At 52.7% G+C, this 27,752-nt stretch overlaps 13 protein-coding genes across 13 annotated transcripts; 7 read left to right on the forward strand and 6 right to left on the reverse strand.

Annotated features, from left to right (window-relative positions):
- Positions 1-976: 976 nt before the first annotated feature.
- Positions 977-1,993, reverse strand: BDV59DRAFT_148976 (uncharacterized protein). Its single transcript, XM_073687329.1, has 2 exons — positions 1,303-1,993; positions 977-1,248 (listed from the first exon to the last, which is right to left on the reverse strand). Exons 1-2 carry the CDS (start codon positions 1,927-1,929, stop codon positions 1,045-1,047), a joined length of 831 nt encoding a protein of 276 aa, XP_073542855.1. The 5' UTR covers positions 1,930-1,993; the 3' UTR covers positions 977-1,044.
- Positions 1,994-2,866: 873 nt separating this feature from the next.
- On the forward strand, positions 2,867-4,303 carry BDV59DRAFT_196726 (uncharacterized protein; the record flags this gene model as incomplete). Its single annotated transcript, XM_073692765.1, has 3 exons — positions 2,867-3,833; positions 3,924-4,049; positions 4,107-4,303. The coding sequence occupies 3 exons, from the start codon at positions 2,867-2,869 to the stop codon at positions 4,301-4,303; spliced, it is 1,290 nt and encodes a 429-aa protein (XP_073542856.1).
- Positions 4,304-5,535: 1,232 nt separating this feature from the next.
- BDV59DRAFT_211515 (uncharacterized protein) lies at positions 5,536-6,916 on the forward strand (the record flags this gene model as incomplete). Its single annotated transcript, XM_073695817.1, has 4 exons — positions 5,536-5,826; positions 5,884-5,925; positions 5,984-6,671; positions 6,780-6,916. The coding sequence occupies 4 exons, from the start codon at positions 5,536-5,538 to the stop codon at positions 6,914-6,916; spliced, it is 1,158 nt and encodes a 385-aa protein (XP_073542857.1).
- An 871-nt stretch (positions 6,917-7,787) lies between these two features.
- On the reverse strand, positions 7,788-9,513 carry BDV59DRAFT_211520 (putative triacylglycerol lipase; the record flags this gene model as incomplete). The annotated part of the gene is made up of 3 exons (XM_073695818.1): positions 7,788-8,842; positions 8,889-9,137; positions 9,289-9,513. The coding sequence occupies 3 exons, from the start codon at positions 9,511-9,513 to the stop codon at positions 7,805-7,807; spliced, it is 1,512 nt and encodes a 503-aa protein (XP_073542858.1). The 3' UTR covers positions 7,788-7,804.
- A 108-nt stretch (positions 9,514-9,621) lies between these two features.
- Positions 9,622-9,864, reverse strand: BDV59DRAFT_189269 (uncharacterized protein). The gene has a single exon (XM_073691570.1). It carries the CDS (start codon positions 9,857-9,859, stop codon positions 9,644-9,646), a length of 216 nt encoding a protein of 71 aa, XP_073542859.1. The 5' UTR covers positions 9,860-9,864; the 3' UTR covers positions 9,622-9,643.
- Positions 9,865-11,424: 1,560 nt separating this feature from the next.
- Positions 11,425-12,646, reverse strand: BDV59DRAFT_189270 (tyrosine-protein phosphatase). The gene is made up of 2 exons (XM_073691571.1): positions 11,968-12,646; positions 11,425-11,914 (listed from the first exon to the last, which is right to left on the reverse strand). The coding sequence occupies exons 1-2, from the start codon at positions 12,482-12,484 to the stop codon at positions 11,586-11,588; spliced, it is 846 nt and encodes a 281-aa protein (XP_073542860.1). The 5' UTR covers positions 12,485-12,646; the 3' UTR covers positions 11,425-11,585.
- BDV59DRAFT_189273 (pfkB family carbohydrate kinase superfamily) lies at positions 12,647-14,592 on the forward strand. Its single transcript, XM_073691572.1, has 3 exons — positions 12,647-12,890; positions 12,949-13,143; positions 13,199-14,592. The coding sequence occupies exons 1-3, from the start codon at positions 12,782-12,784 to the stop codon at positions 13,921-13,923; spliced, it is 1,029 nt and encodes a 342-aa protein (XP_073542861.1). The 5' UTR covers positions 12,647-12,781; the 3' UTR covers positions 13,924-14,592.
- On the forward strand, positions 14,577-15,226 carry BDV59DRAFT_189274 (putative G-patch domain protein). Its single transcript, XM_073691573.1, has one exon. It carries the CDS (start codon positions 14,898-14,900, stop codon positions 15,219-15,221), a length of 324 nt encoding a protein of 107 aa, XP_073542862.1. The 5' UTR covers positions 14,577-14,897; the 3' UTR covers positions 15,222-15,226.
- Positions 15,227-15,242: 16 nt separating this feature from the next.
- BDV59DRAFT_189276 (uncharacterized protein) lies at positions 15,243-16,708 on the reverse strand. Its single transcript, XM_073691574.1, has one exon. The coding sequence runs from the start codon at positions 16,377-16,379 to the stop codon at positions 15,447-15,449; it is 933 nt and encodes a 310-aa protein (XP_073542863.1). The 5' UTR covers positions 16,380-16,708; the 3' UTR covers positions 15,243-15,446.
- A 758-nt stretch (positions 16,709-17,466) lies between these two features.
- sip5 (Sip5p) lies at positions 17,467-20,294 on the reverse strand. Its single transcript, XM_073687330.1, has 2 exons — positions 19,759-20,294; positions 17,467-19,704 (listed from the first exon to the last, which is right to left on the reverse strand). The coding sequence occupies exons 1-2, from the start codon at positions 20,131-20,133 to the stop codon at positions 17,680-17,682; spliced, it is 2,400 nt and encodes a 799-aa protein (XP_073542864.1). The 5' UTR covers positions 20,134-20,294; the 3' UTR covers positions 17,467-17,679.
- Positions 20,295-21,294: 1,000 nt separating this feature from the next.
- Positions 21,295-23,090, forward strand: BDV59DRAFT_189278 (uncharacterized protein). Its single transcript, XM_073691575.1, has one exon. It carries the CDS (start codon positions 21,466-21,468, stop codon positions 23,035-23,037), a length of 1,572 nt encoding a protein of 523 aa, XP_073542865.1. The 5' UTR covers positions 21,295-21,465; the 3' UTR covers positions 23,038-23,090.
- Positions 23,091-23,235: 145 nt separating this feature from the next.
- Positions 23,236-24,393, forward strand: BDV59DRAFT_189280 (uncharacterized protein). The gene is made up of 4 exons (XM_073691576.1): positions 23,236-23,412; positions 23,478-23,738; positions 23,818-23,924; positions 23,988-24,393. Exons 1-4 carry the CDS (start codon positions 23,331-23,333, stop codon positions 24,039-24,041), a joined length of 504 nt encoding a protein of 167 aa, XP_073542866.1. The 5' UTR covers positions 23,236-23,330; the 3' UTR covers positions 24,042-24,393.
- Positions 24,394-25,577: 1,184 nt separating this feature from the next.
- BDV59DRAFT_189281 (MFS transporter) lies at positions 25,578-27,725 on the forward strand. Its single transcript, XM_073691577.1, has 3 exons — positions 25,578-25,841; positions 25,898-26,263; positions 26,316-27,725. Exons 1-3 carry the CDS (start codon positions 25,769-25,771, stop codon positions 27,503-27,505), a joined length of 1,629 nt encoding a protein of 542 aa, XP_073542867.1. The 5' UTR covers positions 25,578-25,768; the 3' UTR covers positions 27,506-27,725.
- The last annotated feature ends 27 nt before the right edge of the window (positions 27,726-27,752 follow it).

A 27,752-nucleotide genomic window follows, 5' to 3' on the forward strand; every position in this document is an offset into this window, starting at 1 on the left:
TAGGAGCGCAAGACAATCTGTCGCAAAACTGTGAAGACCCGCGAGGGATAGAGAAATCAAACAAATAAAATAAAGGAGAGGAGAACAATGCCAGCCAGGAAAACCAAGAGAATACCGCCACGGGCCGGCGTTCCTGTACCCGTAAACATAGTTGAATTGGCAGTCGGTGTTTCAGCCATGGTCGGCGCTGGTGAGCCATATTGGCTCGTCATTGTGTTTGACATAGCATGATTTGCTCCCAGGCTAGACCTGGAAGTCCAGTCTGCACTACAGATGGGAGACATGGCAGCTGTATGATTCTGGAAGAAAGGGTGGCTCGTATTTTTCAATGGCCTGTCTCCTGTCTTGGGCATTGACATTATGGGTCGATGTAGGTCCACAGCTGATGACGACGCATTGGCATTCACCGCCGGCGTTATTTGTCTCTCAGGCTGGGTGGTAAAGCAGCAGATGGCTTGTGATGTGTCTGAGGACATCAGTTGGACTTCTGCAATGGGATTACTAGCACAGGAAGCCGGTTGGGCCATCGTCTGAGTCACGCTGGCTAGTGAGGCCATGGTACCATACAGTGAATTTATGTCCAGAAGGCGTTGCAGATGTATGTAATTCGAATTCTACCACCTGAATCTTATAGCAAACCGATTGTATGTCGTCGAAAATTATGACAGCTGGGCCATCCTGCCTTACAGCAGTCACCCGCTACTCACTGCTTTAATGGGTGCTGCCGGGGAGTGCATGGGATAAAAGAACATACTAGAGTTTTTCTACCGTTTTTCTACCTATCATACGTGGCTGGGCAATTAAGTAGGCACATGAACAGTAATTATCAGGATAAAAAGCAAGTCCACGTTGCAGAAGTAGAGTAATTGCTCTCCATGGAAATGCAACCGACTCACCATCTCAGAAATTAATATTTGCTACGTGAAGATGGCAAGTGATATTTATAGTGCGGCGGTAATCGGCACTGAAGATATCTCTCTATTCTGAACAGAGGAAAGTGAAACAGGATATTACACAGTTTTTATTTCCTTCTCATTCTTTGACTCAATAAATGGATCGAAGCAAATGTCTTAGGACTACATTTCCAGTTCCCCTCTGGTCAAAATTATTGCGAAATATTTTGCGAGTTGTTCTGGTATACTCCCGCAGCTCCTCCAGGGTTTTGAAGATCTGTACCTCACTATTATCTGCCCTATTGCGAGCCCAGTCAATCAGGTCGACAATATTTACGTGTATCCCTCGCACTGCCTGTGAGTTCACATTAACATACGTCTTAAAAAACAGCACGGCATACTGCACTACCTTCTCGCATTCAAGACATGTTCTTGGTAAAGGTTCAATCCTCACGGCGCGGCAAAGTGAATGCCAAGAGGTAATGTCGTCCTCTGTCCCAAACCAGAGCTTAAGTTCTTGAGAAAGAGCTTCCTGAAACTGATCCCAAGCTTGGGAATAGTCCTCGTCGCCTCTTCGCCAATTATAGAATCTTTGTAAGGACAAATACGATTGACTTGGCGGTAAGTTTGGATCAAAAGGAAAGCCTTTAAATGATAGAAAAAACTTGTTCAGCGGCGTTTTATGGAGCTGCAAATGCGCAGGTGAGTCCCGGAGATGTTGGTCGAGAGCATCCTGACTACCAAACGTGCGACCGCAGGGCTCACACTCATATGAGGGCGCATGTGCAGGTGAGTCCCGGAGATGCTGGTCGAGAGCATCCTGGCTACCAAACGTGCGGCCGCAGGGCTCACACTCATAGGAGGGCGCATGCGCAGGCGAGTCCCGAAGATGTTGGTCGAGAGCATCCTGGCTACCAAACGTGCGGCCGCAGGGCTCACACTCGTAGGAGGGCGCATGTGCAGGTGAGTCCCGGAGATGCTGGTCGAGAGCCTCTTGGCTACAAAAAGTGCGATCACAGGGCTTACACCACTTCATAGCAACGCAGAATTCTGTAAGTGTTTCTCAACTGGAACGGAGGTATTAAACGTGTAAAACCCATCTTAGCATATGGGATACAATATATGGCGAGTGTGGACGCGGGCTCAGGTGGGAAGTATATTAAAATCACCTGCGGCACAGGTAAGGCCAATCGTTGTTTGTCTACTCAATAGAATGGTGAAGTGGCCGGAGCGGTGCCTGTATGCATGCATGCCTTACTGCCTAGCCTTCTGACAATGAATTATCCGGATAAGCAAAGATGCCCAATCATATCAGCCTGAGATATCTTCCACCAAACAAATATAAGCAAATTTATGATGCACGATGAGCACCATCGTGTCCTGCAGTGAACGAAGCGCCCGTAGGACTTGGTTTCAGCACAGCAATGCCCTGCACCCCACAATGACCCATTTCCTCAGGCGAAGAGTACAAGGGCCTGATGAAAATCCAATTTGGGAGCTTGGTTGGTTCAGAGAAAACCTGGTTGGAATACTTGGAATACCTACAAAGCTTGAGGGCAGGGACCGTATTGTAATGGAGCCCCGAAATCCCGTACCGACCGATGGCTCACATCCTCATGTTTGTTTCCATCCCGCATTATCTTATCTAATATTTTCCCGATCGAAGCTACTTTGAACCATTCCCCACGGTAAGCTACTGGGCTTATTGAATGGGAGACCTAGCCTTGTGAATAGCCTGACGCCAGGTAAAAGTGGCAGAATTTGATTCGCATTAGCAAAAGGCCGAAAGGCTGACTTGCGACCATCTGACCTTCAACGTTAGTGAGGCACAAGGCTGGATATGCACCTATCCTATTTAAGGCGTCGTTTCCCTGTGGGGATGATCAACATTCTTTCCTATATACAGCCAACCTCAGCCCCTTATATCTTATCTATTAAATCCAGTACTAATCCTAAGTGACACCGATCTCAAAATGGACGCCTTGACCGAGTCGATGAGAAACTCCCGCTTGAGTGATAGACCTGCGGAGCCAGAGCACTTACTATTTAGTCCTCAGTCAGACAGTGCATTGGCTGAGAATGCACTGGATGATATTCCTCGCTACCTTTTCCGCGTTGTCACTCCTCATTCGGATGGGGAAGCCAATGAGACATGGATGCGTTCAGAGGCAGCCTATCGACATACTGATTCGTCCCTTGAAGACATTTTTTCCCTCTTGGATGCTGAGAAACGGACAACCATAGCTCGTTCACTCAACTTGCATTTTCGATGGTGGCCAAAGGGTAAAATAGAAGACAATTTTGTGTCGTGGACTAGCTCACATCTCTTCGCAATTCGGTACGTCTATTATCGCCATTTGAGCAATAAAGATGGGTCGAGCTTGGACAATATCCATTTATACGTCGTAGATACAACGCGGTTCGCTAAAGGAACGTTCATTTGCGATTCATATCTCATTGATGCCTTTTACAAGTTTGACGATCACGAACCCCAAAAGAATCTGGAAAATCTTCGGGACCTGCGCGAGAGATATAATTTTGGTGAATACCTTTCGCAAGGGTCGCTAAAGATTGAAGACAAACATCAGATGATCTCCGCAAGATCTCTCTTTGATAATGGTCGATTGCTCCGTCTACAGCCCCATTTTATCGAACCCGACAGTACTGCACCAAAAATCAAGAATCCAGGATTGGTGTTTGAAGTTGCTCGTCTTCGTGGAAAAATCTGGCCAGTCACTAATATACAAAAATTGCCATCGGCGGAAATGCTCGATCGCTTGCAAGTTGTCGGAGAGATTATAGAAAATCTCGCACCTGGCTGGAGATTCCCTCTTGCTATTTACTTTGCATCACTAATCAGCTCGGAATCAGCAACAGAAGATCAAGTAACAGCAAATGACAATGTCTTCTTAGCATACTTCCGTTCGAAGGCTTTTGATGGTGAGTCTGCCCAGGATGTTCTTACAGTATAAAGGCCAGTATATACTGCCGCTAAGAACAAATGTCTGACCTACATTATAAGTAATCTAGAAGAACGAAAGGGGTTCAACCCGCTTGACTTCAAAGTTATCGTACGAGAGGGAATGCCCGAGCTGAATCGAGTCAAAACCATTGCTCGCGAAATCTATAAAGACTTCCAATTGAGAAAGGCGCTAGGTTAATGCTTCAGTATTATTCCCTTCTCCTTCTCTCGTTTCTAACGTCAGAGCCTAGATCTTATTCGGGTCGCCGAAAGAAAGATTCTCCTGTTACAATCAAACGACATTTCTCAGGAACATGGAAGTGCTTTGTCTGTAGCCGATTCAAACGAAGTGTTGGTTCGTGCTGGCGAAACCGTCCTGTCAAAGCTTCGCATGATAGAAAAAATGTGCGAAGAGGTTGCACTGGCCATTTCACCAAGCAGAGTATAAGTGGTGAGATCATTTTTGCTGATCCTTTTTATTTAAATTTTCATTTCCAGTGGTCCAATCGCTGTACGTGAATTTGACGGCCAAGGAGCGATGGGCGCAATGCTTACGAGAGTGAGTAAACCATCGACCTTCATTGCCTTAGCTCGCTGAATGGAGAATAAACTGAGGACTCATTGAGTAGGGTGGGGGAGATATGCTTTATAATTTCTCCACTCATAATAGGATGGCCTTGTCTACCGTATTCCACTCTTTGCAGTACCCGCAAGACTATCTTGACGTGGAAAGCGTGGTGCATTTGTCAAGCCAATTTCGAGAACGAGTGTATTTGCTCTCTCCAGCTGATGCAGACGATAAATATATTCAGGAATATCCCACCTTCTACATAGTCCTTCGCGCTCCCTCGATCGCAGAAATTAACTTTCCCTTTTTACCTTCCAACATTCTTTGGCTGACTCGTGATTGCTTCTAGCGTAATTCGTAAAAAGAGCACAGCAACATGCTCAGGTAGCGTTCGACTGCGACTAAGTGGAAAGAACACGTCCAGCGTGTAGTCAATGGAGTGGCCCAAGTAATCCTGGCGATGTGCAGCCCCCAACATTGCCGGCTAGCGCAAACGAGATAGGTAGTTATACCGTGCTCGCATAATCCCCACATGGACTACGCATCAACGGGATGGCACAGCCTACTGAAGGATAAGACATCTCCGGTCCCTCACCGCAGTCCAGATTGCTGCACTTATGCACATCCTGTGCGTACTCAAGACGGGAGCCGCAGTAACGCTACAAGTCGAATTCTTTCTGTTTCCAACGCACCTACGCCTCAAGTCAAGAGCCCAAAACGTCATCGCCAGGATGCACACTCTCCAGCATTTACCCGATCCGTGAGGTCCTCCAAAGAGCACAAAGTCCGAGTCAGAATGCTGGAACACAGATATGTTTCGCGCAGGCACGAGTCATGAAACCCATGGCAGTCAGGACCTGCCTGGAGCGGCAAAACGGCGGTCTTCGCCCGCCCGGAGTGGAGAGGTATATCAAGGTTCGTTCCTCCTTCCAGCGGCGAGGCTGAATCTCATGGGCAAACAGGGGAAAGACACCGAACCGCCGGCCTGGCACATTCCTCCACGACGGTCTGGCTGGTTGGTTACAGGGGCGAGGCTCTCGGAGAGATATTTTGCTGGGGGATAAGAATGACCTGACCTTCCCTGGTCAGAACCGGCTAGACCAGACTCCAGGATGCTGGTCCCTCTTAAACACTACGAGCGGCGGTTGGTCGCCTGCCTGGCATTAATCGCCTGCGCCGCCTGGTACGCGCGGTCACATTTCTACCGCGACCCCGGGAGCGCGTTTTCTGACTGGACACGCGCCTGCGAACAGCGGTACTCGCGATACCGCAGCGCCCAAGTCCAGCAGTTCATCGACGCCTTGAATGACAGCTGGGACCTCGCCCCAGGCCAGGCTGGTGCGAATCCCGCCCTCTGCATCGGGCTCAGCTCCGTGAAACGGAGGCGCACGCAGTACCTCGACGTTCGTAGGTTTCCTTCCGCCTCTCTGCTTCATGTCGCCAAGCACTAAATCCAGCAGGCAACGGTCGCCAGCCTGCTTCATGGCCTTGCACCCCTGAGCGTACCAATCCGTATCTCAGCGCCCTCCTTGACGAGATGGATCCTGCCACGCACCCTAGCTGGCAGCAGGACTGGCTGTTGACGACCTATACACGTACACTGTGACGGGTCGGAAAGAAGCCTACCTCTGGGACCTGGCCCAGACGGGTGAGTATGCAGAGAAAGGCGTCTATGATTATGTCTACGCCCTGAGACGGTGCTACGACCGCAGCACAGCCTACGTTGGCATGTTCGAGGACGATATCCTGGTGACGGACGGATGGCTTACTCGCACGTTGCTGACACTCCGCCAGATTGACGACCCCCGCGGCCGTCGGCCGTGGCTGTTCATGCGGCTTTTCAACCAGGAGCGGTCGACCGGGTGGGCGTCGCGCCGCATCGGCGGCAACCACGAGTTCTTAATCATCCTGGGCATCAGGCTGGGGCTCACGCTGCCGGTGGTACTGGCGCGCCGACTGCGATGGCGCCTGGCGCTGGCCTACCTCGACTGGGGCACGGTGGCCCTGGCGGTTCCCCTGCTCAACCCAGCGCTAGTCATCCTGTTCTTCCAGTCGGGCAAGGCATCGCTGCTGCCGCCGGCTCCGGGTGTCCTTGAGGAGCCATTCGGCTGCTGCTCCCAGGTCATGGTGTTTCCGCACGCACAGGAGCACCGGAACCGCGGGCAGACCGACCGGTTGCTGGATTACTGGGCGCGGGAAGCAAACCTGGCGCGATATGCCATGTATCCCGTCCAAGCACTATCGGTTGGTCTTCTTTCTTCCTTTCTTCTTCTTCTTCTTCAATTTTTTTTTTTTTTTTGGCTGTCATCTGGCACCGTTCTTGCTGTTTGGAGAGCCCGTGGCTAACGGTAGGCAGGACTGGACTCGGCTAGGAAGACCCAAACAGACGATGCACAGGCCATCTCGAGCATGGTATATGAGGATCTGAATGCGGACGCCGTCGACCGGGCTCATCGCCACATGGCGGACGAGTATTATGGTCCACAGCAATAGATCAGGCAGGATTGTCTCCAAAAGACATGCCGTTTCCTTTCTGCAGGCAACAGTAAGCCCCTGTACAAATGTTCTTTACAGGCGAAAAGCAGCCTCCATCCAGATTCTAAAGCATGTGACACGTATGTACTAACCCCCACCTCTATAAGTCGATAAATAATATCAATTAGACATACTAACTATTTTATCTACGGCAGTATTTCCATGCTAGGCTGCTGTTTTTTGCATCCAATCCGAGACTATAATAGGTAGGTGTCTATGTAGGCCCGGCCCCCCCGGCCTCAGGCGGGCTTCTATCTTGGTTAAACACTCATCTACTAAATATATTCCTGTGGGTCCGTATCAGACTAGAAAACCGAAAGGCTTCTTTATATAAATCTATTCTAGGAGACTAAATATGATAGATAACTGATTTCTTTCCTTAAACATGTCTATCCGAAGGAAAGCTCTATCAGACTATCTCTAGATGGCTATTACCACGGCTTAATATCTGTTGTACCATATTGTACCTCACCACATCCTTAACACCCTTTTACACCTAAACTGGTTTATTATGAGTTTCTTTCGCATTCGATTTTGAGAAATTGTAGATCCATGTCGACGTCAACCCAGGGTATTTGAACCCCCTGGATACGATTTGGTATAAAGCTTACATGCCAGTTTTACAGTAGCGGGTCCACGCTTCCTTGCCACAGAGTCCGATAGACTACGGACGTGATAGACTTTTTCGTTGTCTTTTCTTTGTATAATTATGTCCCCTTTTAATTTCTATGTACTTGTCGCCACAGCCTCATGCAAGCGCTGTTGCTGGACAACTCCCGTCAAAAGGCCGCACTATCAGGTATACCATGATAGATAATTGTAGCGATGCCATATCGATAAGGTGGCTCATTGTCCCAAATCTGTTCCGATGCTGATCAAATATTTACAACGCTCCTTCTGAGCTTCTGGGACACTCTCCATCCGAGTCTCTCCTGTTCGAATGAAGATACGGCGGTCTTCACCGTCACTTCCCCATTCCCTCCACTCAGGGCTTCCGGGGTGACGGTACAGATTGGGATCGAGACTCTTGATGAAACTCGTCCAGTACCCTTGCATAACAGGTATTATTGGTGCGTTAGAAGTATAGTACGACGCTGGCGCTTTCGTTGGTATATACTGTGGGCCCCAGATGGCGAAAAGCTCGACAGTATGTGTGGTGCCTTCACCAGATGCCTCCAATGCCGGGTCTGTCACGGCATAGTGGAAGTTCCAACTCTTGATGCCAGCTTTGGCATATATTGATGACATGTCAATCCCAGGACATATGTAGCGCATCTCACCGTATGCGTTGCTGGTCGGCTTCCAGTAAGGCCCTGCATTGGGATACGATCGAAGCTGGTCTTCCCGTAGGTACCAATTATTGATCTTGGCGAGGTGGTGCAATTCAATTTCTGGAAACTGATCTTGAATGAACGTGTCTGCTTCTCCAAGATCGGAAGTGTTCTTCGGAACGAAGATCGTGCCTTCGTCGGTAGCATCGCCGAATATCACCGGGACCTTGATGAATTTGCCTTGGTGAAATAGACGATAAGTGTAATCTTGGACCAGGTCATTGTCAACTACAGGACCGTACATGTATAGTGGCGCTTGTTGTGCCCTGGGCAGCGGTGTATTTATGTTTTCGCGCTGGAGGCGCGCAGTGTCCAGTCGACGTAAGCATGCAAGCGTGTCGGCCGCGCCGGCGCAACCCGTACGTATGACCAGATTTTTGTACATGAATTGACTCTCGTCTAAAGTGAGCATACCGGCGAAGCTCTGCGATTCTGCGGCGGCACTGTGGAAAAGATGGTCATTTCGGCCGCCATAGGCCGAAAGAAGGAGGGTAACAGAGGCTCCTCCTGCACTGTCGCCACCGATGACTACATGCTTGGGGTCACCGCCAAACTGCCTGTAGTTAGTACTGTATATTAATATGTATATAACAACTGACCTTGCTGATGTGCTTCTGCACCCATTGCAGGACTTTAATATGATCTTTCAGGCCGCTGTTTATGCTGCCCCCTTTGAGGATTTCCTCGCCGGCTAGGAACCCATAGGGACCAACCCGATAATTGAAAGTCACCACCACGATGCCCATGTGAGATGCCTGAATCAAGCCAGTCGCGTTGTGATTGGCATTTGAATTCTCGTTGTATCCGCCACCTTGAATGAATACATACACCGGAAGAAGTCTCCTCGTCTGTGCGGGAGCGTACACTTCGAGAAATAGGCAGTCTTCCGAAGTTCCCTGGGGAACGGGATATTGGCCGGTGGGAATACAGCGCGCGCCATGCTATTCCCGGTGTCAGCACGCGGATTCTACCAGATAATGGTTGTAACACGGGACCTACCCTCGATGCAGGTTGTACTCCCTCCATGAGGGTAGGGTCCTGCGGTGCAGCAAACCGCAATGGACCTATCGGGGGAGCAGCATAGCGTATCCCAAGCCATTGATTGATGCCGTTGGAGAGCCTCTGACCTCTGTACCGCGCGTAACCCAGATCAACAACGGCAGATCTCCCGCACGCTAGAGACACCAGAAAGGCCAATGTAAAAAGGAGACTGTATGGTTTCATTTTGGATGAAGCGTGACGCGCATCCGTCGATTTCTGGACCGTCTCTGAACGCGGAGGGTTGCGCCCCGTTTTTAGGGCAATTTAAGACGCGCCTCAACTCGAGTCGGCCCTTCCTTCCTAGTGTATGAATTTAAGACCCCGCAGATACTCGGAATGCGGACATACCGCTCCCACGCCAGGGCGGAAGGGGTCCAGCGCCGTGCGGCCTGACTGTACTGCGTATGTGCGACATGACTGGACTGCGTGCATATACACTAGCTGGACTGGCTGTGCCGTTCGAACCGAGATGTGGGGGATTCAAAAGCCAAACCTGTCGTGGAAGTAGTGCGAGACCGAAGGTAGTCATCTACTCTCTGCATAGTGTGGGGAAGGGGAAGGGATCAAGCACTGGAGGAAGTCCAGCTGGAGCAAGGGATGTGATCGACATGCGACTATCGATTTAGTGACGCCCACTCTTGAAGGAGTGGCTTCCCTGACTCGGACCCTGCCGGCTTGCACTCTACGATTGTTTTTCATTTCGTATATAATAACAGTGAGGACGGATTTAAACCCGAGGTGCCGGCATCTTGCCAGAATGACAGGTGGTGAAAGCCGATTTCCTATTTATAGATTTCTTCTCGCCACTGTACCATCTCAGCATACGCACTTTATCTTCTAGAACACCTGGCACTACGGAGAGAGTAGTCTTGCCTTTTCTAGATAGCGCCCCTATTACGAGGAGGCTCATGGGTTTGCTCAACGAGGATTTTGTGTCACAGGGCAGAGCTCAGTGAGCACTCAGGGCCTGCTCGACACCACCTCATATGTTAAGGGCAGTGGCTTTGGTATTTTACGGCGCAAGGGGGAGTCGTACCACTGGGATACTGATTTTGCGACGTGTTTTATGAGGATAGATTATATCTGAATGTCTTCCTCACAGACTGGGTAGGTATCTTCCAGTTATCCCCGTGTATAAGAATGAAATCGACACTCGAAGTTGAGTCAGGGCTCCTGACATGTATATCTCATTCTCCCTTTGAGTGCTTGTCTCTCGAGCGCCTCAGTGGGGACGGCCAAATTCATGTATCGAGTACTACAGGTCCCGTTTTCAGACGGTAGCAAAAGCACCGCTATAAAACACAGTCAATCAACTTTCCTGGACAGAATTCTTGAGGCGCCTCTTGATCGATCCGTATGAGTTTTGCACTTGATTCCTCCATTACTGCGATAACTAATGATTTCAGTACATCGATGCCAGTATGCGAAGAAATCGATTCTTTCGGGCATGAACGGTGCACCCTACAAGTACGCTAATGTTATCTTTTCTCCGACGCTGGAGAACACTTAGCAGAAAGCTTAGCTACATCTATCAGAGAAGCCCTAGGGCCATGGCTAACATCGTTCCACTCACCCTAAACGGTGAGCGCGGTCCCCGTCGGATGTTGGGTTTCCACTGCTGCTCCCTTTCGAGGAAGCGTTAGTAGCTTGGTACATCTGTTCCACTTCAGTGCCAGAATCCATGCACCCCCTTGGGAAGTGGAAGCAGCATGACGCCGCGCCGTTTGGAAGGAAAAGACAACAACACCGTGCTCGGGTATTACCCATCCAGAGGCCTGGTATGGGGATCTTGGATACTCCGAGGGGGACCAAAAGACGTCATTTAGATCACGAAATAGTATTAATCTCTAGACGCCACGCCAGTTGTACCAAGCGGCTTTATCACTACAAGGGATATCTATCTCAGCCAACGTCACACCGTAACTATTCTGAAGCAGACACGGCCATGTGGAATATCTAGAAGCACAATAAATACCTTGTCTGGCATCTCAGCGTACCAAGTCAGCTAGGGGGTGCGGTGCACGACAGGAAGCAACGCTGGAGCAGTAGCAGCCATTTGGATATAGTTAACCTTGTGATGTTCCTTATGAATATTTTAAAGCGGCTGACATGGCCAGAAGATCGCATGGATCTGCAATTATGCGTAGGTGAATTTGCCCTATATCTTTATTATTTAACTATAATACTCTATAACCAAAGGGTTAAGTACTGCCCGCATGTTTATGCTCGGGACACACATACGGCGCAGAAAAAACTTATTCCTTCAGGGCGAGCCGGATCTTGCTGACATCTTCATCACTCATACCAAGCCGCGACTTGGCATATCCCTCCATGCCGCCATATTTCTCCCGCACCGCGTCCAGGAACTCCAACATGTACGAAGCCTTCATAGTGGCGAACGCCGAGAAGCCAGGCGTGTCCGGTGTCCAGTCGGGGTTCGACTGCAGGAAGATCTGGGAAAAGAGCTCCTTTCTCGGCTCCATTCCGATCCGGGTCAGGGAGTACTCAGCTGCGATTGCAGCGTCAGGGACGCCTGCGAGTCCCATGAGGATCGCCGCCAGCACCGCGGTCCGATCCTTTCCGGCTGGAGGAGTTAGAAACTAGCCGGGATTGAGGGAAGATGGTGAACGAACATACCCGAACAATGAAACAGAATTCCGCCATCGCTATCCGCGTCGTCTCGGATATGTTCCAGCGCGTGTCGAAAACTCGCGGCGTACTCCTCCATGATCTCCAAGTACATCTTGGTGTAACCCTTCTCGCCGCCTCGCTCTCCGACAAAGTCGTTGAGATCCAAATGCGTCTGGGCCCCTTCGCTGGGAATCCAGGCGAACTTGACCCCGGGGATATCAGGCGGCGGGATGGAGGCCCTCTCACGTGCGGCGCGCAGATCCAGGACTAGCCGCACGCCCATATCGTCAGACACCCGTTTCTTGCCTTCTTCCGTGAGATAGCCCAGCATCCCAGACCGGTAGATCCGGCCGGTGCGGATGTACGGGGCACCGAAAGCGCCCAGATCGCGGACATTGAAGGTTCCCGGCACGGCTATGAAGGGCGGGGTGGAGAGGACCTCGTCGAGGGTCTCCTGCGGGATGGGATCGAACATGTCCCGCTCGGCGAGCCTGAGGAGGTCGCGGTACTCGGACCTATCCATTTCCTAGAGTTGCAACTTACTTGGTCGATTTGCAGGAGATATCGAGGGAGGGGTTGGTCTTTGCTATGGCAAGGCAGCTGCTTTAATCAGAACCGAGAGGCGGGAGTTCCCGGTCCACTCGCCTTCGACAGGAACCAACAAAATAATGAATCCCCGTCTGGATGGTCTATCTTGCTGTTTCTCCAGGTGGGTTCGTTTTGCGTCTTTGATGACAGCATGGCGTTGTCACCTGATCACCCTGGATTTCCCTCTGGCAACCAACACCGTCCCCTCTGACTGCGTATCTCCATCGCGCCAATGGCTCTCGAGATCTCCTTCACCAGTCTTGGCCTGGCCGTCCTGGACGAGCTACAATTCCCCAATCGCCAACCACTAACCGATATTCTCGGCGGTTCCGGCGCGTACGGTTGGTCCGGGTTACCACGCACTCGCCGGGACCTTCGTTGACTTCTGTATCCTCACAGCGACTCTCGGGGCGCGACTGTTTCTACCCCGGCCATCCAGCTCCCGCGTAGGCTGGATGCTTCACATAGGGAATGACTTCCCTGAGTCGATCCAAACAGATCTAGAACGCTGGAATACGACGTTGATCGTCGACCGCGAACCGGACAAGCCCTCGACGAGAGGCTTGCTCGTCTACAAAGACACTACGTTCGGACGTGCGGGCGATTCTCCAGTCCCCTCCATCACCGTCGCGTACTAAAACCCCACCAGCAAAGGAATTCAAATACACGACCCCAACCCTCTCCATCGAGGATGCCCACCTAGCCAACACCGCCTTGCTACACTCCAAGGCGTTCCACCTCCTCGAGACACCCCAGAACATCCTCCCCCGCGTCTCAAGCCTCCTCGCTCTCCGGAGGCGCGCAGGCGTGCCACACCGCCCATTGCTCATCTGGGAGCCGTCGCCCCCCGCATGCAAACCAGAGGCCCTCCAGCTGTGTCGAGACGCGGCGCCTGTAGTCGACGTACTCTCGCCCAACCATCTAGAGCTCCTCGCATTATGTGGGGAGTCGCCACCAGCGACAGACGCGGACATCGACAGAGCCCAGATCGAACGCCTGGCGTGGATGTTTCTGCAGGACGGCGTCGGCCCAGACAGGACAGGGACCGTAGTGGTCCGCGCCGGCGAGGCGGGCTGCCTCGTCAGCTCGCGACGCATGTCTCCGACGTGGCTGCCGCCATTTTATGGCCCGAACAGTGCGAACGTGGTTGATGCTACCGGTGCGGGGAATGCGTTTCTGGGCGCGTATGCGGTGGGATATCTCCGGACGGGGAGGGCGATCGATGCAGCTTGTTATGGCTCGGTTGGGGCGTCATTCGCTGTGGAACAGGTGGGACTGCCGGAGAGGAACGACGACGACGATGAGGGAGAGCGGTGGAATGGGGTTAGTGTGCAGTCGAGATTCAGGGAGTATACAGCAAAGACGCGACAGTAGAGCGTACGACGTTGTCTGGGTTTGTCGGGAGGAGAATAGAATATTCAGTCGTAGGCGGAAGGAGCTCCGCGCCGGCGAACTCCAAATCAATTCTTTTTCCCCGCAACCTCAACCAACTCACCTTCTCCAACTCCAACACAACACACCAGTCCACTACCTACCACAATCCACCACCATCTTCATACCTCCCATACCTTGACACCAGACAATCCCCCCCACCAAGCAACATGCCCCCTCCCAACCGCGACCCCGCACCAGACGACGAGGAAGACTACATGTCGATGATAATCGAAGAGCCGCAGCAAAAGGAGACCTTCACGCAGAAGAAGCGCCGCCAGCAACGCGAAGCCGAAGCCCGCGCCAAAGTCCCCTCCAAGGCCGAGCTCGCCGCCCGCGAGGCCGCCCGGCGCGACGAGGCCCTCGCAACCAGCACGCTTGACCCGTCCAACAAGGGATTCCAGATGATGGCCAAACTGGGCTTCAAGCCGGGACAGACGCTGGGGAAGAAGCGCGCGCCGTCGTCGCCGCCGCCGCCGCCACGGTCCCCGTCGTCACAGCCCTCGCAGAAGGAGAGTACGGATGTGACGGGGACGACCGACGGGGAGGGCGAGGATCGCTCCGAACGGGAGAGGGCGCGCGCGGAACCGCTCAACCTGGTGTTCAAGGAGGACCGCGGGGGCATTGGGCTCGACAGCGAGAAGAAGCGCAAGTTCCGCGAGGAGGCGGAGGAGGCGGTGAAGAAGGTCAAGCAGGAGGAGGGCGACTATCGGGATCGGGTGCGCGAGGAGCGGGAGACGCGTCGCGCGGAGGCGCAGTTCCATGCTGCGCAGAAGGTGGCGGAGCGGTTGGATGGGGAGGCCGATGCGGAGGAGCATGGGAACCCCGCGCCGAATGCGGTCAAGCCGACGGCGCAGATCAACCTCCTGTACCGGGGCCTCGTGCGCGAGCGCGAGGAAAAGGAGCGGTCGGTCCAGATGAGACACCTGCTGCAGACGTCGCTGCCGTCGTCTTTCTTCCCGAATCCGCGACTGCCGGGGTACGACGACGAGACGCTAGAGAAGGATGATCAGGAGGCCCTGGGCGGGAACAGGCCGGATCTATCGACGGTTCTGGAGCAGGAGGTCGAGCAGGAGGATCCGGAGCTGGACGAGTTCAATGCGCTGGCGCCGAGTGAGCGACTTGCCCGGATCGTGCAGTATCTGCGCGACAAGCACCGCTATTGCTTCTGGTGCAAATACCGGTATGAGACGGACGAGATGGAGGGCTGTCCGGGTGTGACCGAGGAAGATCACGATTAACGAGTATCATGTCTACAGAATATCGATTATGTATAATAAAGTCATCTGGTGCATATCTATGCTGTACACTCATCCATGGTAGCCGTACGCCGTATATACAATAGAGAACCGCTAGCTGGCGGCAGGACTCGACATGCGTAACTGACACGATACGCCCGAAATATATATAGAAATCCACATGAAACACCCGTAGAAAACCCAAACCCGGTTTAAAGTCCAACGCATTCAAGCAGGCGTTTGTTCCGGCTCCGCCGCCGACATGGTCTCCATCAACTGCGCCAGCGAACGACGCGGACACTTGCGCAGCCCCTCCAGACAACCCCCGCAGACGCGCAGACAGCAGAACACGCACCGGAAGCGCATCTCGCGGTCGAATTTCTGACAGGTCATACACGGCAGCGGATACCACTGGTTGTTGGCGGGCAGCATGGCGCGATGCTCCTGGTAGCAGGAAAAGTGCAGTTTGTTGAGCGGCGCGGCCACGGGGTCGTAGTCCGGCGGCGTCCAGGGTCCGGTGTCTTCCTCGACAGCGTCGTCGTCATCGCCGCCGTCGCCGGGGCCGTCCAGCTCCGGCTCGGGATCCGGGATGTAGTCTTCCAGCGGGTCCTGGGCGTCGTCGGACGGGGGTTCTTCTGCATGTTCTTCTCCCGGCTGAGGATCCGTCCGCGGCGTAGCTACGGGGGTATCCCATTTTGGCGGTAGGTTTGCTTCGCGCGGCGGCTGTTGGGGTTGGGACCGGGGCTCCTCTGGGAGGCGCTGCTCACGCTCGGCCTCGGGCTCGGAGCCATCGCTGGGCGGGGGCGTGCTCTGCTGGATGGACACGGGTTCCCGGTCGGTGGGTTTCGGAACCGGCACGCGCGGAAAGCTGGGGAGAGGCCGGTCGTTGTAGGGATGGATGGGGTTGGTGAAGGGAGCCGGAGGGGTCGACGATGGTGGTGACGAAGTGGGGGAAAGACTATGCAGCATGGGATCTGGCGGCAGCTCCTTCTCTTGCGGCCGGGGAGGCCGGACCGGCACGGAATCGCCGCGCGCAGGATAGGCGGGCAGGTCTTTGCGAGGAGGCGATTCCGGCGACGGAGGAGTGGATTTTTTCTGCAGTTTCATGGCGGACAAGGAGGGCATTCGCAGCCGGCGATTTTCCTTGTCGAGAATCGCCATTGGAGTGATGATATGCGAGAATGCGACGAACGAGGGTGTTTGATATATAGAGGGGAAGAAGAAAAGAAAAAGAAAAGAGAGAAGAGATAGAATGAAAAGGCTGATCTAAGGCAGACTGTGACGAAAAAAAGGAAATTTCGTATACACGTCGATTAAGTCGCTGGAGGGACTAAATGCTAGTGCATGCTAGATCCAATAGTACCTGATGCAGGGACCGAAGGCAAACCACACGAGAGAAGGATGGAGAGACAGAAAGAGGAGAAAGCGAAGAGAGGAAACAGGATAAATGGATGGACCCATCCGTCTGCCTGGAGGACTATTTACTGGTTACATGGTAGATTGGAGGAGGATCTGGTCTGACCCATGTTGTATGGTATTTATTTATATCTGCTTTGCCTGGTATATCTGCCGGTTAGACTTTTCCCATAACCCTCCAGTTCTAGATATCAAATCCACATGGCCGAATGCATCGGATTCCAATGCCTACTGAACGCCTTCTCGCGCCCACTACCACACCACTAGTCAACGGCAGGCCCCATTATTGAGCGATCCGGATGCAATGCGTGTTGATCGTTATAACCGATCCTCCCCGTCTGGCGTCATAATTACGAGGAAACTATGGGTCGACCCAACGACAAATGGGATCCGTCCGGAACAGCTGAGCAGAGCTGAATTGACCTGTGCCATTCAGCGTGGTCTTACTCGGTACCCTGTAGGCAGACGACTCAGGAGTGAGAATCTTCTGACGGTGTACGGCGTACTGTACGCTGTATTATCCGGCCCCATCCCACACCCAAGGATCGCTGGTGGACCAGTCGCACGGCTGAAACCAGATCTGAAACCATGGAATTCCCGATCTATTAATATGGATTAATCCCGGTGATGCACCCGACTTTTGTTTCCCTGTTGACACCGTGGGGCGCATATTTCGCACTATGCAGACATACCGTGGAGGCGCCGTTACCTAGGAATCATACCTCGTCTTCATTCTGCTTTCGGCCAGCTACATACACGCCCTCAAGAGCTTCATAACACCGGTAACCCGTCGACCACCCGAAGAAAAACGAGAAAAGAAAGAAATCTATGACACTGTTTGTATATAGAGAGAATGTCCAATCCCTATGCGAACCAGGCCAAGAAAAGAAATCAAAAAGAGTGCATCGTATCGCTGACCCTCCCCGGAAAAAGAACCCCTCGGCGCCAAACAACGTGCGAATCCTGCCCACATTCTGATCGGTTGCAACATAAGTAAATGGGAAGATGCAAATAAACAACAACAAAATAAAACAGACTATCTACTTCAGGAAGTAGCTTCGGGGTCTCTAGTGGCCCCAGTCAACTCAACCGACCGCGTTTCCAGTTCCTTGGGGATCAAACACTCCCGGCTCCCCTCCACGGTGACAGAGGGCACGTTGTCCGCACGTTCCGTGGCAGAGGGCGAGGGTCCACGGGGCTTCTCGGTTGCGGGAGGAACGGGATGCGAGGCAGACCCTTCTGCTTTTGGGTTCGAGGAGGTGTCTTCCACATGCTCGGCGGATTCCTCTGGCTTCTCCTCATCCCCAATCACAGCGGCGAGACTGCGAAAGTTATACAGCGGCTCGTTCGAGCTGGCTCCTTCGGCAGCCCCCGGGTGGTGATCTTCGGACAAGGTCGAGAAGGAGGAGGCGCTAGAGACGTTGCGTAGATGGGACGGCCTTGCTTGCTGGGCGGAAGATGGGAGCGTGGAAGCACTTTGCTCGGTCGGGTCTGGTACAGCATCTGCAGTTCCGGCTGGAGGATCCTGCTCATGTCCAGCGGGTGCGTTGGGCGACAACCGGTCAACCTCCTTCCCCTTGCCTGCAGGGGTAGCCTCTTCGCCCGTGATGGACGAGGAGCTGCTCACCACGCGTCCCAGTCCAGAAGGTACATCCAATGCAGAGCTACTGGCGTTGTTGCTGTAAAGCCCGGTCTTGCGAGCCGCCTTCTCCGCCTTTTTGGCCTCCTTCTCCCTCCTCTTCGCCTCTTTCTTGGCCTCCTTCTCTTCCCGCTTGCGCCGTTCTTCCTCGCTGGCCAGGCTCAACCGGATGGCTTCCATCATCATCATTTCTTCCAAGTCATCAATGCGGTTGCGCCTGGAACTCTGACGCGGAGGCGCCAACGTCCCTGGTTCTTCGGCCGAATCCGTTTCATTGCCCGCGGGTCGACGATCGGTCAAGAAAGCCAGAGCTTGTAGCGCCGGGGAACCCGCCCGGCCGGTGCTGCCTCCAACATCGACCGCCCCGCCTCGGCGTGGTACTCCCCGGCGGCCGAGACTGAAGTTGCGCGAATCACTCGGTGAGTTGGAGTTCATCAGATATGCTGCCGTGTGCAGGGCCGTCGCAGCCGCGGACCTTCGGGCCGCATGAGCCCGCGCATTCGCCAGTTTTTGCGCCCAATCGGGCCGGATCTTGTCCGTAGTGATGACCAAGGGGTCAGTGGCAGACAATGACGTAGCGCGCCGACGTCCGGGCACAATAGCGGGGTTTCCAGAGGAAAGCGACGAGGTGGATGAGACTGGCGACGTGAAGTTGGGCCGCGAATTGGGATCCGGGGCGTAAGTCAGGCCTCGACGGAAAGTGGGCGGCGCATAGGTGACGCCGAATTCGGGCTGTACACAGAACGGGCAGGCGGCTGGCTCCATCACGAGCTGTCCTTCTTGATTCTCCGGGCTCTCCCCCTCACCGGATTCGGCCGGAGCGTTCGGGTCGGCGTCGCCATGCTCTGGGGGATGGGGATCCGGCCGTTTGATCTGAACAAAACATTCCGAGCAGATCGGTTGGTCGCAACACCGGGTCCGGTTGAGGTACGGCGGATAATATAAGAAGCAAATCGGACATTCGGCCGCTTCTTTATAGAGATAGGCTTCAATGGGCTGCCCATTGACGAACGGATCCCGAGGGAGCTGCATTTCCCGCGGACCCGGATCAGGTTGGTTATGCTTGGAGGTCGTGAGGGAAGCAAGGGTCTTTGCACGAGTCCGGAATAACGGAGAGGTGGAAGTCCCGGAGGCGATAGGGGACGCGGGTGATGGTAAGGAGTTGGTCGGATTCGAAGACTGGGAAGCATCGGAGCCGTAGGATTGAGATCGCGACGTGATAGGGACGGTTAAATGCTGTATCATTTTCGATTCTGCTGATTCTTTGGAATCGTCTGTGGCCTTGGGGGGATTTGTGTATTCTAGTTCCGGGGGGATCTCATCGGGGGGAGGGATGGCGAGGCCACGCGCCGCAGCCATGAGCTGATGCTCCGTCCACGACTCGGAGAAATCGTTGAGTCCTCTCCAGAACGGAGCCAGGCGCCGTTCGATCTAGAAAGCGGTGTTAGCGTCCAGAGCGCAGAAGCCAAGTCTATGGTCCATTACCATCAACTGCCGAACAACCGCCTTGTTGAAATCCTCCGTCCCGGTATAAACACCCTGCGTGACCAGATAGCCCCCGTCAACATGCTCCTCCCGCATGCTCCGTTCCCGCTCCTTCAACCGGGCGACCCGTTCCTTCTCCAGCTTGCGGGCTTCTCGTTCCTGACGAGTTTCTCGCCGATGCTCGAGCGCGGCGACATCCCGTTCATGATGACTGCTGCCGAGGCCAAGAATGGAGAGATCCGGCCTACTCCCCCTTGACCGAGAACCCTCGGAGTGATGCCGTTCGCTGTAAGGGGAACGCCCGGAGGAACTCCATTGATGACTTCGACGGTGGGCAGCGGTCGGGCGGCTCTCCTTTGTCTGCGAATTACCCATCGCTGGGGAGAGAGGGAAGTTGGTAGTTACACAGAAGAAAAGGGGGGTTGATGATTTGACGTAATTAATAATCCGGGGGAGCCGGCGTGAGGGTGAGGGTTGAGGATGTGCGGAGTGCCGGATAAGAAAGCGGAGTAAGAGAGGCGAGTGCCAGAGCGATCGATAGTGGGATCGGAGAGGCCCCGTCGCGATAGATCCACAAGACTCCGCGCCAGGTTGCGGGTTATTCAGTTATGGAGGCTGGTGGGAAAGGGGGCGGTAGGAAAACCCGCTGTGGCCATGAGTAAGGAAGAGGGAGGAAAGCTGGCAAGTGGAAGCGGTGATGAGGTGTGCTGGTTTAACCGCGGAACCGGCCGACGTCAGGGGAGGGGGGAGCCGACTACGCGGGTGGGAAGTGGATAGAAAAAGAAGGGAGGAGTGGAGGAGCGTGAGTCTTCCACCTGAAGAGATGGAGAAAAGTCGAGGAAGAAGCGGAGGAGGACGAGAAGAAGTAGAAGATTGGGGAGATGGAATGAATGAAGGGAATGGAGGAGGAATGGACTGAATCGATGACATTTTGAGTTCAATAGGTTGTCCTGTTACGTATCGTACCGTACATCTGCTGAGGGTAACGCCACAGCTTCACGTTGTCTTACATCAAGCGGTCCTTGAGGGTCTGGATCAGTGGCTATACTTGATCCTTCTTATCCAGACACTTGTTATACTGCCTACATACTAGACGCATCTTCATCACAGTTGAGGTAAATCACACGGGAGGTGTCTGTCCATCCCAATTTTGATAGATAAGGCCTGCGGAGTATAGGTACATCCGGAGTATTCCATCAACTGAACCGCATAAACTGGGTCCGTCCCTAAAGTGCTCTAGCGGTCTGCAGTACGACGTGCCAATCTCACGAGCCACCTATCAGATGACCGCCCAGCCATGAATACCGACTGACAGGAGTCCCAGCTGAAATGATGTATATATCAAATCATCCATGGATGGATCCTTCAGCGACGGTTCTTACCATACAAAACGGTCTAGAACAGAACCTGGTAAGTTACCACTTGTGGCTCGTGCTTTCTGCTGCTGCGCCACGTTTTCCATTCTGGGCTTGGCGGCGGAAAATCCTCCAAAAAAATAAAAACCATCCGAGTCTTGGTTCCTTCTCGATAGTCAAACACCCTTCAAGTGCGATTCGCCCTACATTCAGGCCCGTTGTACTCGCTCCTTCTTCACGTCCTTGCGCCTCCGCCATGCGCTGACCCCCTACTTTCGTTGCAACCCCTTCCTGTTTCCCATTCATACCGCCTGGAGCTTGATTGCGGTCTGGCATACATTCGTCGCAACAAATGACTGCGCCGTCCGATACCACTAAACGCCTCCATATCACCCCTTTCACGCCTGATCTTCTTCCCGCCGTTCTACCGGGCAACCTCCGGTCGTCCGCGACGGAAATCAGCTATCACCACATCCCGACCTTCCCCGAAAACGACTACGGCTACGTGACGTTACCCGCTATGGACGCCGAGAAAGTGAAGAAGAAGCTTAACGGTTCGATCCTCAAAGGCCGGAAATTCAAGGTCGACAATGCCCGCCCCCCGAAACGGCAGCGGGAAGAGCACGCCGAAGACCCCGTCCCGGATCATAAGCCGCCTAAAGAAAAGAAGCAGAAGAAAAAGAGCAAGGACGAATATTCGGTGTTTGAAGGCTATGAGCTCCCGCCCGACCGCCAGGTCAAAAGGGGCTGGACCGAGTCGACCACTTCTCTGAAGGAGCGGCGCAAGGAGGAGAAGAAACGGAAAGAGAAGGGCGACAAGAAATCCAAGTCCCAGGCCAAGTCCAAGTATACGGAGAAATCGGAGTGTCTCTTCCGCACCAAGGTTCCTGCCAACCGGTCTTCGGTCGACGAGAAGAATGAGAAAACCCACAAGAAGAAGAAGAAACCAGCGCAGGAATCGGTGGTTCATGAATTTGAAAAAACCATATCGCATCCGAGCTTTGTCCGGTCCGGAAATGATGGAACGCAGCCTACATCTACATTCGAGGAAGGCAAAGGATGGGTGGACGCCTCGGGAAATGTCAAGGAGGAAGTCAACAGCCGGGTCAAAGGTGACCAGCATCATCCTGGAAAAGTACCTGGTGCCAAGGAAAAGCGAAAGTCTGTCGAGGTCGACTCCAAGACGAGAAAATCTAAGGCAAAGGTCGAAAGCCCCGAGGAGAGCGCAGAAGAGTCGGAGGATTGGACTTCGTCCAGCGGTGAATCGTCCTCGGATGATTCCGCGTCTGACTCGGAAAGCGAAGCCGCCGTCTCATCTCGTTCCTCAGATGAATCTGATGGCTCTTCTAGCGATGAAGAAGAAGAAGAAGTACTGAAGACCCCAAACAAACAAACGGCCGTGAAAGGCGGCGGTCCGAGCCTGGACGAGGACACGACAGGAACGAATAACGGGCCACCCACCGAAGTGCACCCGTTAGAGGCGCTGTTCAAAAGACCTGCCACAGACGATGCTACTCAGAACGCCGAGCCAGAAGCCAATGCGCAATTCAGCTTCTTCGGTCAAGGTGACATAGAGGAGTCCGAGGAAGAAGCCGAAAAGGTCGTTGAACCACACACCCCTTTCACAAAAAGGGACTTACAGGCTCGCGGTTTGAGAAGTGCAGCCCCTACTCCTGACACATCAATGGTTGGCCGGACCATCAAATGGAATACGGATGGGGATTCTATGGAAGTGGATGACTCGTATGCCAATACCCCGGTACCTAAGGGTGCATCCCCGGCCAAGGAGGAATCTGAGTTTACCAAGTGGTTCTGGGAGAACCGGGGTGACAACAACCGCGCATGGAAAAAGAGGCGAAGAGATGTCGCGAAGGAGCAGAGACAGAGGGACAATCGGAGTAAGGGCATGAGAGGCAAATCTTAGTCTCTCGGCATCTTGAACGTGTTATATTCCTACTATAGCTCGATATACTGTGGAATTTGTTAGATAATAATATGCAAATACTATTCAGTGATAGTCAATTGAGTAAACACTAGTATTCTTATCGTAGTCCTACTGGTCACATGACGCCAAGAGTATGGGGTTGTTGAGACCACCTGTGAAGGGCATCATCGTGCGGCCACCTCGGAGCATTCGGCGATCACCACATCTGCAGGCTTTGTGTCATCGGTAGAAGGGGAAAGCCTTGCCTCTTCTCCCGATCATATATTTCAATCATGTCTCGACCTAATATTATTACTCGCCTGAGTCTGCTCCTCATTCTTTTTGTCTCCTTCACGTCTATCGCATTGGCCTCCTGTGAGTTTTCCCGGTCCTGGTACCATGCATCAGTATATCAACTAACGCCTGCGTGTCATATGTAGCTCCTGCGTCCTTTTGTAAATGTACATGCTTTTCGAACAGCACCATTATCCCTCTCGACCCCCAAAAGAACGACGTGACTTCTTTGAACAACTTTTTCCACCGCAGTCTGACGGATGACGACGCCAGCCACTTGAAGGAGAAACGGGTGGACAAATACCGATCGTTAAGCTGCAATGACTGCAATCGAAAGTTTTGTTTGGATTATGACCTACCCATGTGCAAGAGGGCAAAGGAGGAGGATATCTTCACCACTTGTTTCCGTACGGACTCCCCTTGGGACAATGCCGGGTTATGGTGACAAGCGTCATATGGTCTGAGCTAACCTTGTCGACCATCCAGAGCGAGACTCGAGAAAAGATGAAGCGATAGTCTTCATCTTTATTTTCGCCACGGGCGGCCTGTTGGCTTGGGCCGTGTTTAAGCCCTGGGTGGAGAAGTACCTCGAGGCAAGTACTCCGAGCTCCTCACGTAATGAGGTCTAAACCGCGCGATATGCTGACAATCACCAGGCTGCAAGAGAACGACGGTCGTACATGCCTGTGTCGGAGAATGCGGGCCGTTGACTGTACTTGGATATGTGCCTTTGAACTTTCGGTTCTCCTCGGACGGGATCCTGGAGACTTATGTATATTTTGCTTCCGGCTATCACGAACGTTATGTATACTTTTGGAATACCCATGGAAGGTGTGCTTAGAATGGTATCGGTTGAGGCATGAGGGCTTTGTTACTACGTTGCGTATGTAATATATCTCCGGTGATGATGGTCGGAGCATTGGGCTCATGAACTCGTTGGCTTCTCAATTCATCATGCCAGCCTTTGTTGCTCACCTCTACTATCGTTCTTACTCCTCTCTTTTTGCCAGATCACTCATCATTTGTAGTAATTATGGAGTAAGAGATCCGTTGGGCCAGGAGGTTCTAGCCGGGTACTATCATTAGACTCTTTAAGAAGTTATAAATACCTTTATTAAGGCTACATTCTTATTTTAAAGTGCACAATTACGTTAGTTACCGGAGGGATAGACTTAACCTGGGAGAAACGAAAAAGAAGTCTGCGACCTACAGTACAATGTGAGACCCACCTTACTGGTTGAATAACTGTCAATAACCGTCTCTGTCGCTGACATTGTAACATGTTCCTAGTAGATATTACCATTCCTATGGAAATTCACCAATATTGTGCGGTGTCCAAGTAATCAAGTTCATGGACCGCCTTATCATCGTCTTATCGCTTTTAGATGTACAATCAGGAACCAGCTGATTATGTGCAGGTGACTAGTCCTATGCAAGCCGACCCTGCAGATTAGAGAAATATTTACAAGTCAGCTCCTCTGATGGACTTTAATTTACCTCATGGCAGAGAGCGTCGTGATGATGGTTGCCGCTGCTGTCATTGGCGGATCGGGAGGAGTCTGCGGGGCCGCCGGGGCCTAACCCCTTTGGAGACTAGTGTTCACCGAATGTCTATCAGATCGATGGATGCTGGGGTTTGCTCAAAATAACCATTCGTATTGAATGCGGAGATACCCTGGGGAGGTTGGTATTGGGTTGAAGAAAAGAATGCACCCTGCATCGATGCTCGTGCGGACGGATATCTCCGGAATGTTCTACTCATCATTTCGGAAAAGGCCTGGTCGCGTGCCTTGGAATAATGCCTGAACAGTAGGACTAAAACCGGATTTCGGACGGCTCCATCCAGGTTTACCGACTCCGTTTCATGTGCCCAAGCCATCATGAATGTACTCTCTACATGCGTCGCTGACCATCAATCGATAGCTAGCCTCAAGATTTTACATATATGCCGTGCGTTCCAAGCAGCCTACTGCCTGTATTAGATCCTGACTGTTAATTCTTCTTGTCGTGCGCCACGGGAGATATCCGATGGACCCAGCGGTTCTTGGGTTCTTCCTCAAAAATTTTTACCTTCCCGCACACCAATGAAGGATGGTTCCATGGGGGTCTCGCCGGGACTCCCCTCCTCCGTGCCCCCTCACTGGTTGGTTCTCCTGTCAGGTGCTTATCCGTGCCTCCACCCTTATCGAGGTTTTTACACATTTGCCATTCCCGGTCCATCTACTTCTACCCCTCCCGTCCTTCTACCTCATCGCACTCTCCCTGGAGGAACTACACGGCGTAAGAGGAGACAAGGAAACAAAGAAAAGGGCTCTAATTTATTTCAAGACTCGCAGGGGAAAAGACTTAGACTGAAGACGTCTCAAGAAGACCTCAATTCATATACGACTTGTCTGGTGGAGGGCTTGCCGTAAGAATCTTGAGCGATTTGAAGAAGATGGTATTAACACTGCAGAAAAGTTCGACCTTCTCCAACGATCAATTTCCTACCACTCAACTATTTCTTCTTGGTACGTCTCCTCGTGCTCATCCACCCAGTCAATCTCACTAACATAAACTTTCCCAGCGATATGCCGGGTCGCGGAGCCAATTGCCTTGACATCCATCTTCCCCTACTCATGGGCGATGGTCAAGGATTTTCATGTGGCTGATGAATCCGATGCATCTTTCTATGCCGGAATTCTTGTCTCGGCCTTCTCGCTCGCCGAAGCCCTCACGGGCATGTTCTGGGGGAATCTCTCCGACCGCGTCGGCCGCAAGCCAGTCCTCATCTCTGGATGCTTCGGTACAATGGTGTCGCTGCTTCTGGTTGGTTTTGCGCCCAATTTCTGGGTGGCCTTGTTCGGAAGAGCCCTCGGGGGTGCTTTGAATGGAAACATTGGTGTCATCCAAACCATGGTCGGAGAATTGGTCAAACGCCCGGAGCATGAACGTAAGTATCGATCATCTACGTTGGTTTATATAACCCCTGTTGACGATTTTAGCCCGAGCATACGCTGTGATGCCTTTCGTCTGGTCAATAGGCACCATTGCAGGGCCAGCGCTGTCTGGCATTTTGGTAAAGCCAGCAGAAGGGTTTCCTTCCATGTTCGCTCGCGAAGGGCTCTTTGGTATATACCCCTACCTTCTGCCCAATCTGGTTTGCGCAGTCTTACTCCTACTCAGCATCATGCTCAGCTGGCTCTTCTTGCAAGAGACTCACCCTGAGATGCAGCCACTGGGGGGTAACGAAAATCACAATTGTACATCTGTGGAAAGTCCTTTGCTAGCGACTGCCGGAGCAACCGCAAATGCAGGTGCAGATCTCCGAGCTGAATCGTACGGGACCTTCAATGAGGTCCACCTCCACAACGATGAGAACTGGATGGTACATTCCGACGGCTCGAAGCCAGAAGCCACGCCCCCAAAACAGACCATCTTCACATGGCCAATTACAATGCTGGTCGTTGCCTTGGCCATCTTCACCTATCATTCCATGACGTTTGATCACCTCCTGCCGATCTTCTTGCAAGATAAGCACGCCGATAGCGTTTCCATGTGGAACAAGTCGGCATTCAACTTCCCTGGTGGGGTGGGCCTGTCGATTCGGACGGTTGGCTTGATCATGTCTGTAGACGGCGTTATTGCTCTCGTCATCCAGAGCCTCATATTCCCCGCTTTGGCCCACTATCTAGGCGTGTGGAAGCTCTTCGTGTTTGTCACCGTCTTCCATCCTCTAACCTACTTCATGGTTCCTTTCCTCATTTTCCTTCCTCAAAACCTTCTCTTCGTCGGTATCTACACCTGTCTGGCCGTCCGCAACATCCTTTCCATCATAGACTATCCGGTCTTGTTGATCCTGATCAAGCAAGCCAGTCCTTCCGACTCGGTCCTCGGGAAGATCAACGGCCTGGCCGCGTCTGCTGGAGCTGCAGCTCGTACCGTTGCCCCACCAATTGCTGGGTATCTGTACAGCACGGGCTCCGAAATTGGGTTCACCGCCCTTGCTTGGTGGGGGAGCGCATTCGTCGCTATCATCGGAGCCGCGCAACTGTGGTTCATCGAGCAGAAGAAACATACATTCGTTACGGTCCAGCCTGTCGCACATTGCCATTATATCCCAGACGATTCGGATCATAAAGAGACGGTCCACATCATTGTCACAGATGTTGATGAAAATACGAATGCTGCATAAACCATCGGTCCATGCACATACACTTTTTCGGCTTTCCTGTGGGATTCAAAGAATACTAGATGTTAGTGTCTCACAATTTAGAGGGAAAGCATATATGAGTTGAAACGGCGTTGGGTACTCATGCTTTTGATGGCGCGGCGTTGGCGTTGAAGGATTCATTTCTGGGTTGTACATACTGTATGGATTAATTAATGCATGTCTTGCTGTAACTTCGCAGTGCAGTCCTTCGTAGTCGGAGAAACAATAG

This window comes from Aspergillus ambiguus, assembly GCF_047715705.1.
Source record: "Aspergillus ambiguus strain CBS 117.58 unplaced genomic scaffold BDV59scaffold_64, whole genome shotgun sequence".
In the NCBI taxonomy this organism is placed as follows: Eukaryota; Fungi; Ascomycota; class Eurotiomycetes; order Eurotiales; family Aspergillaceae; genus Aspergillus; species Aspergillus ambiguus.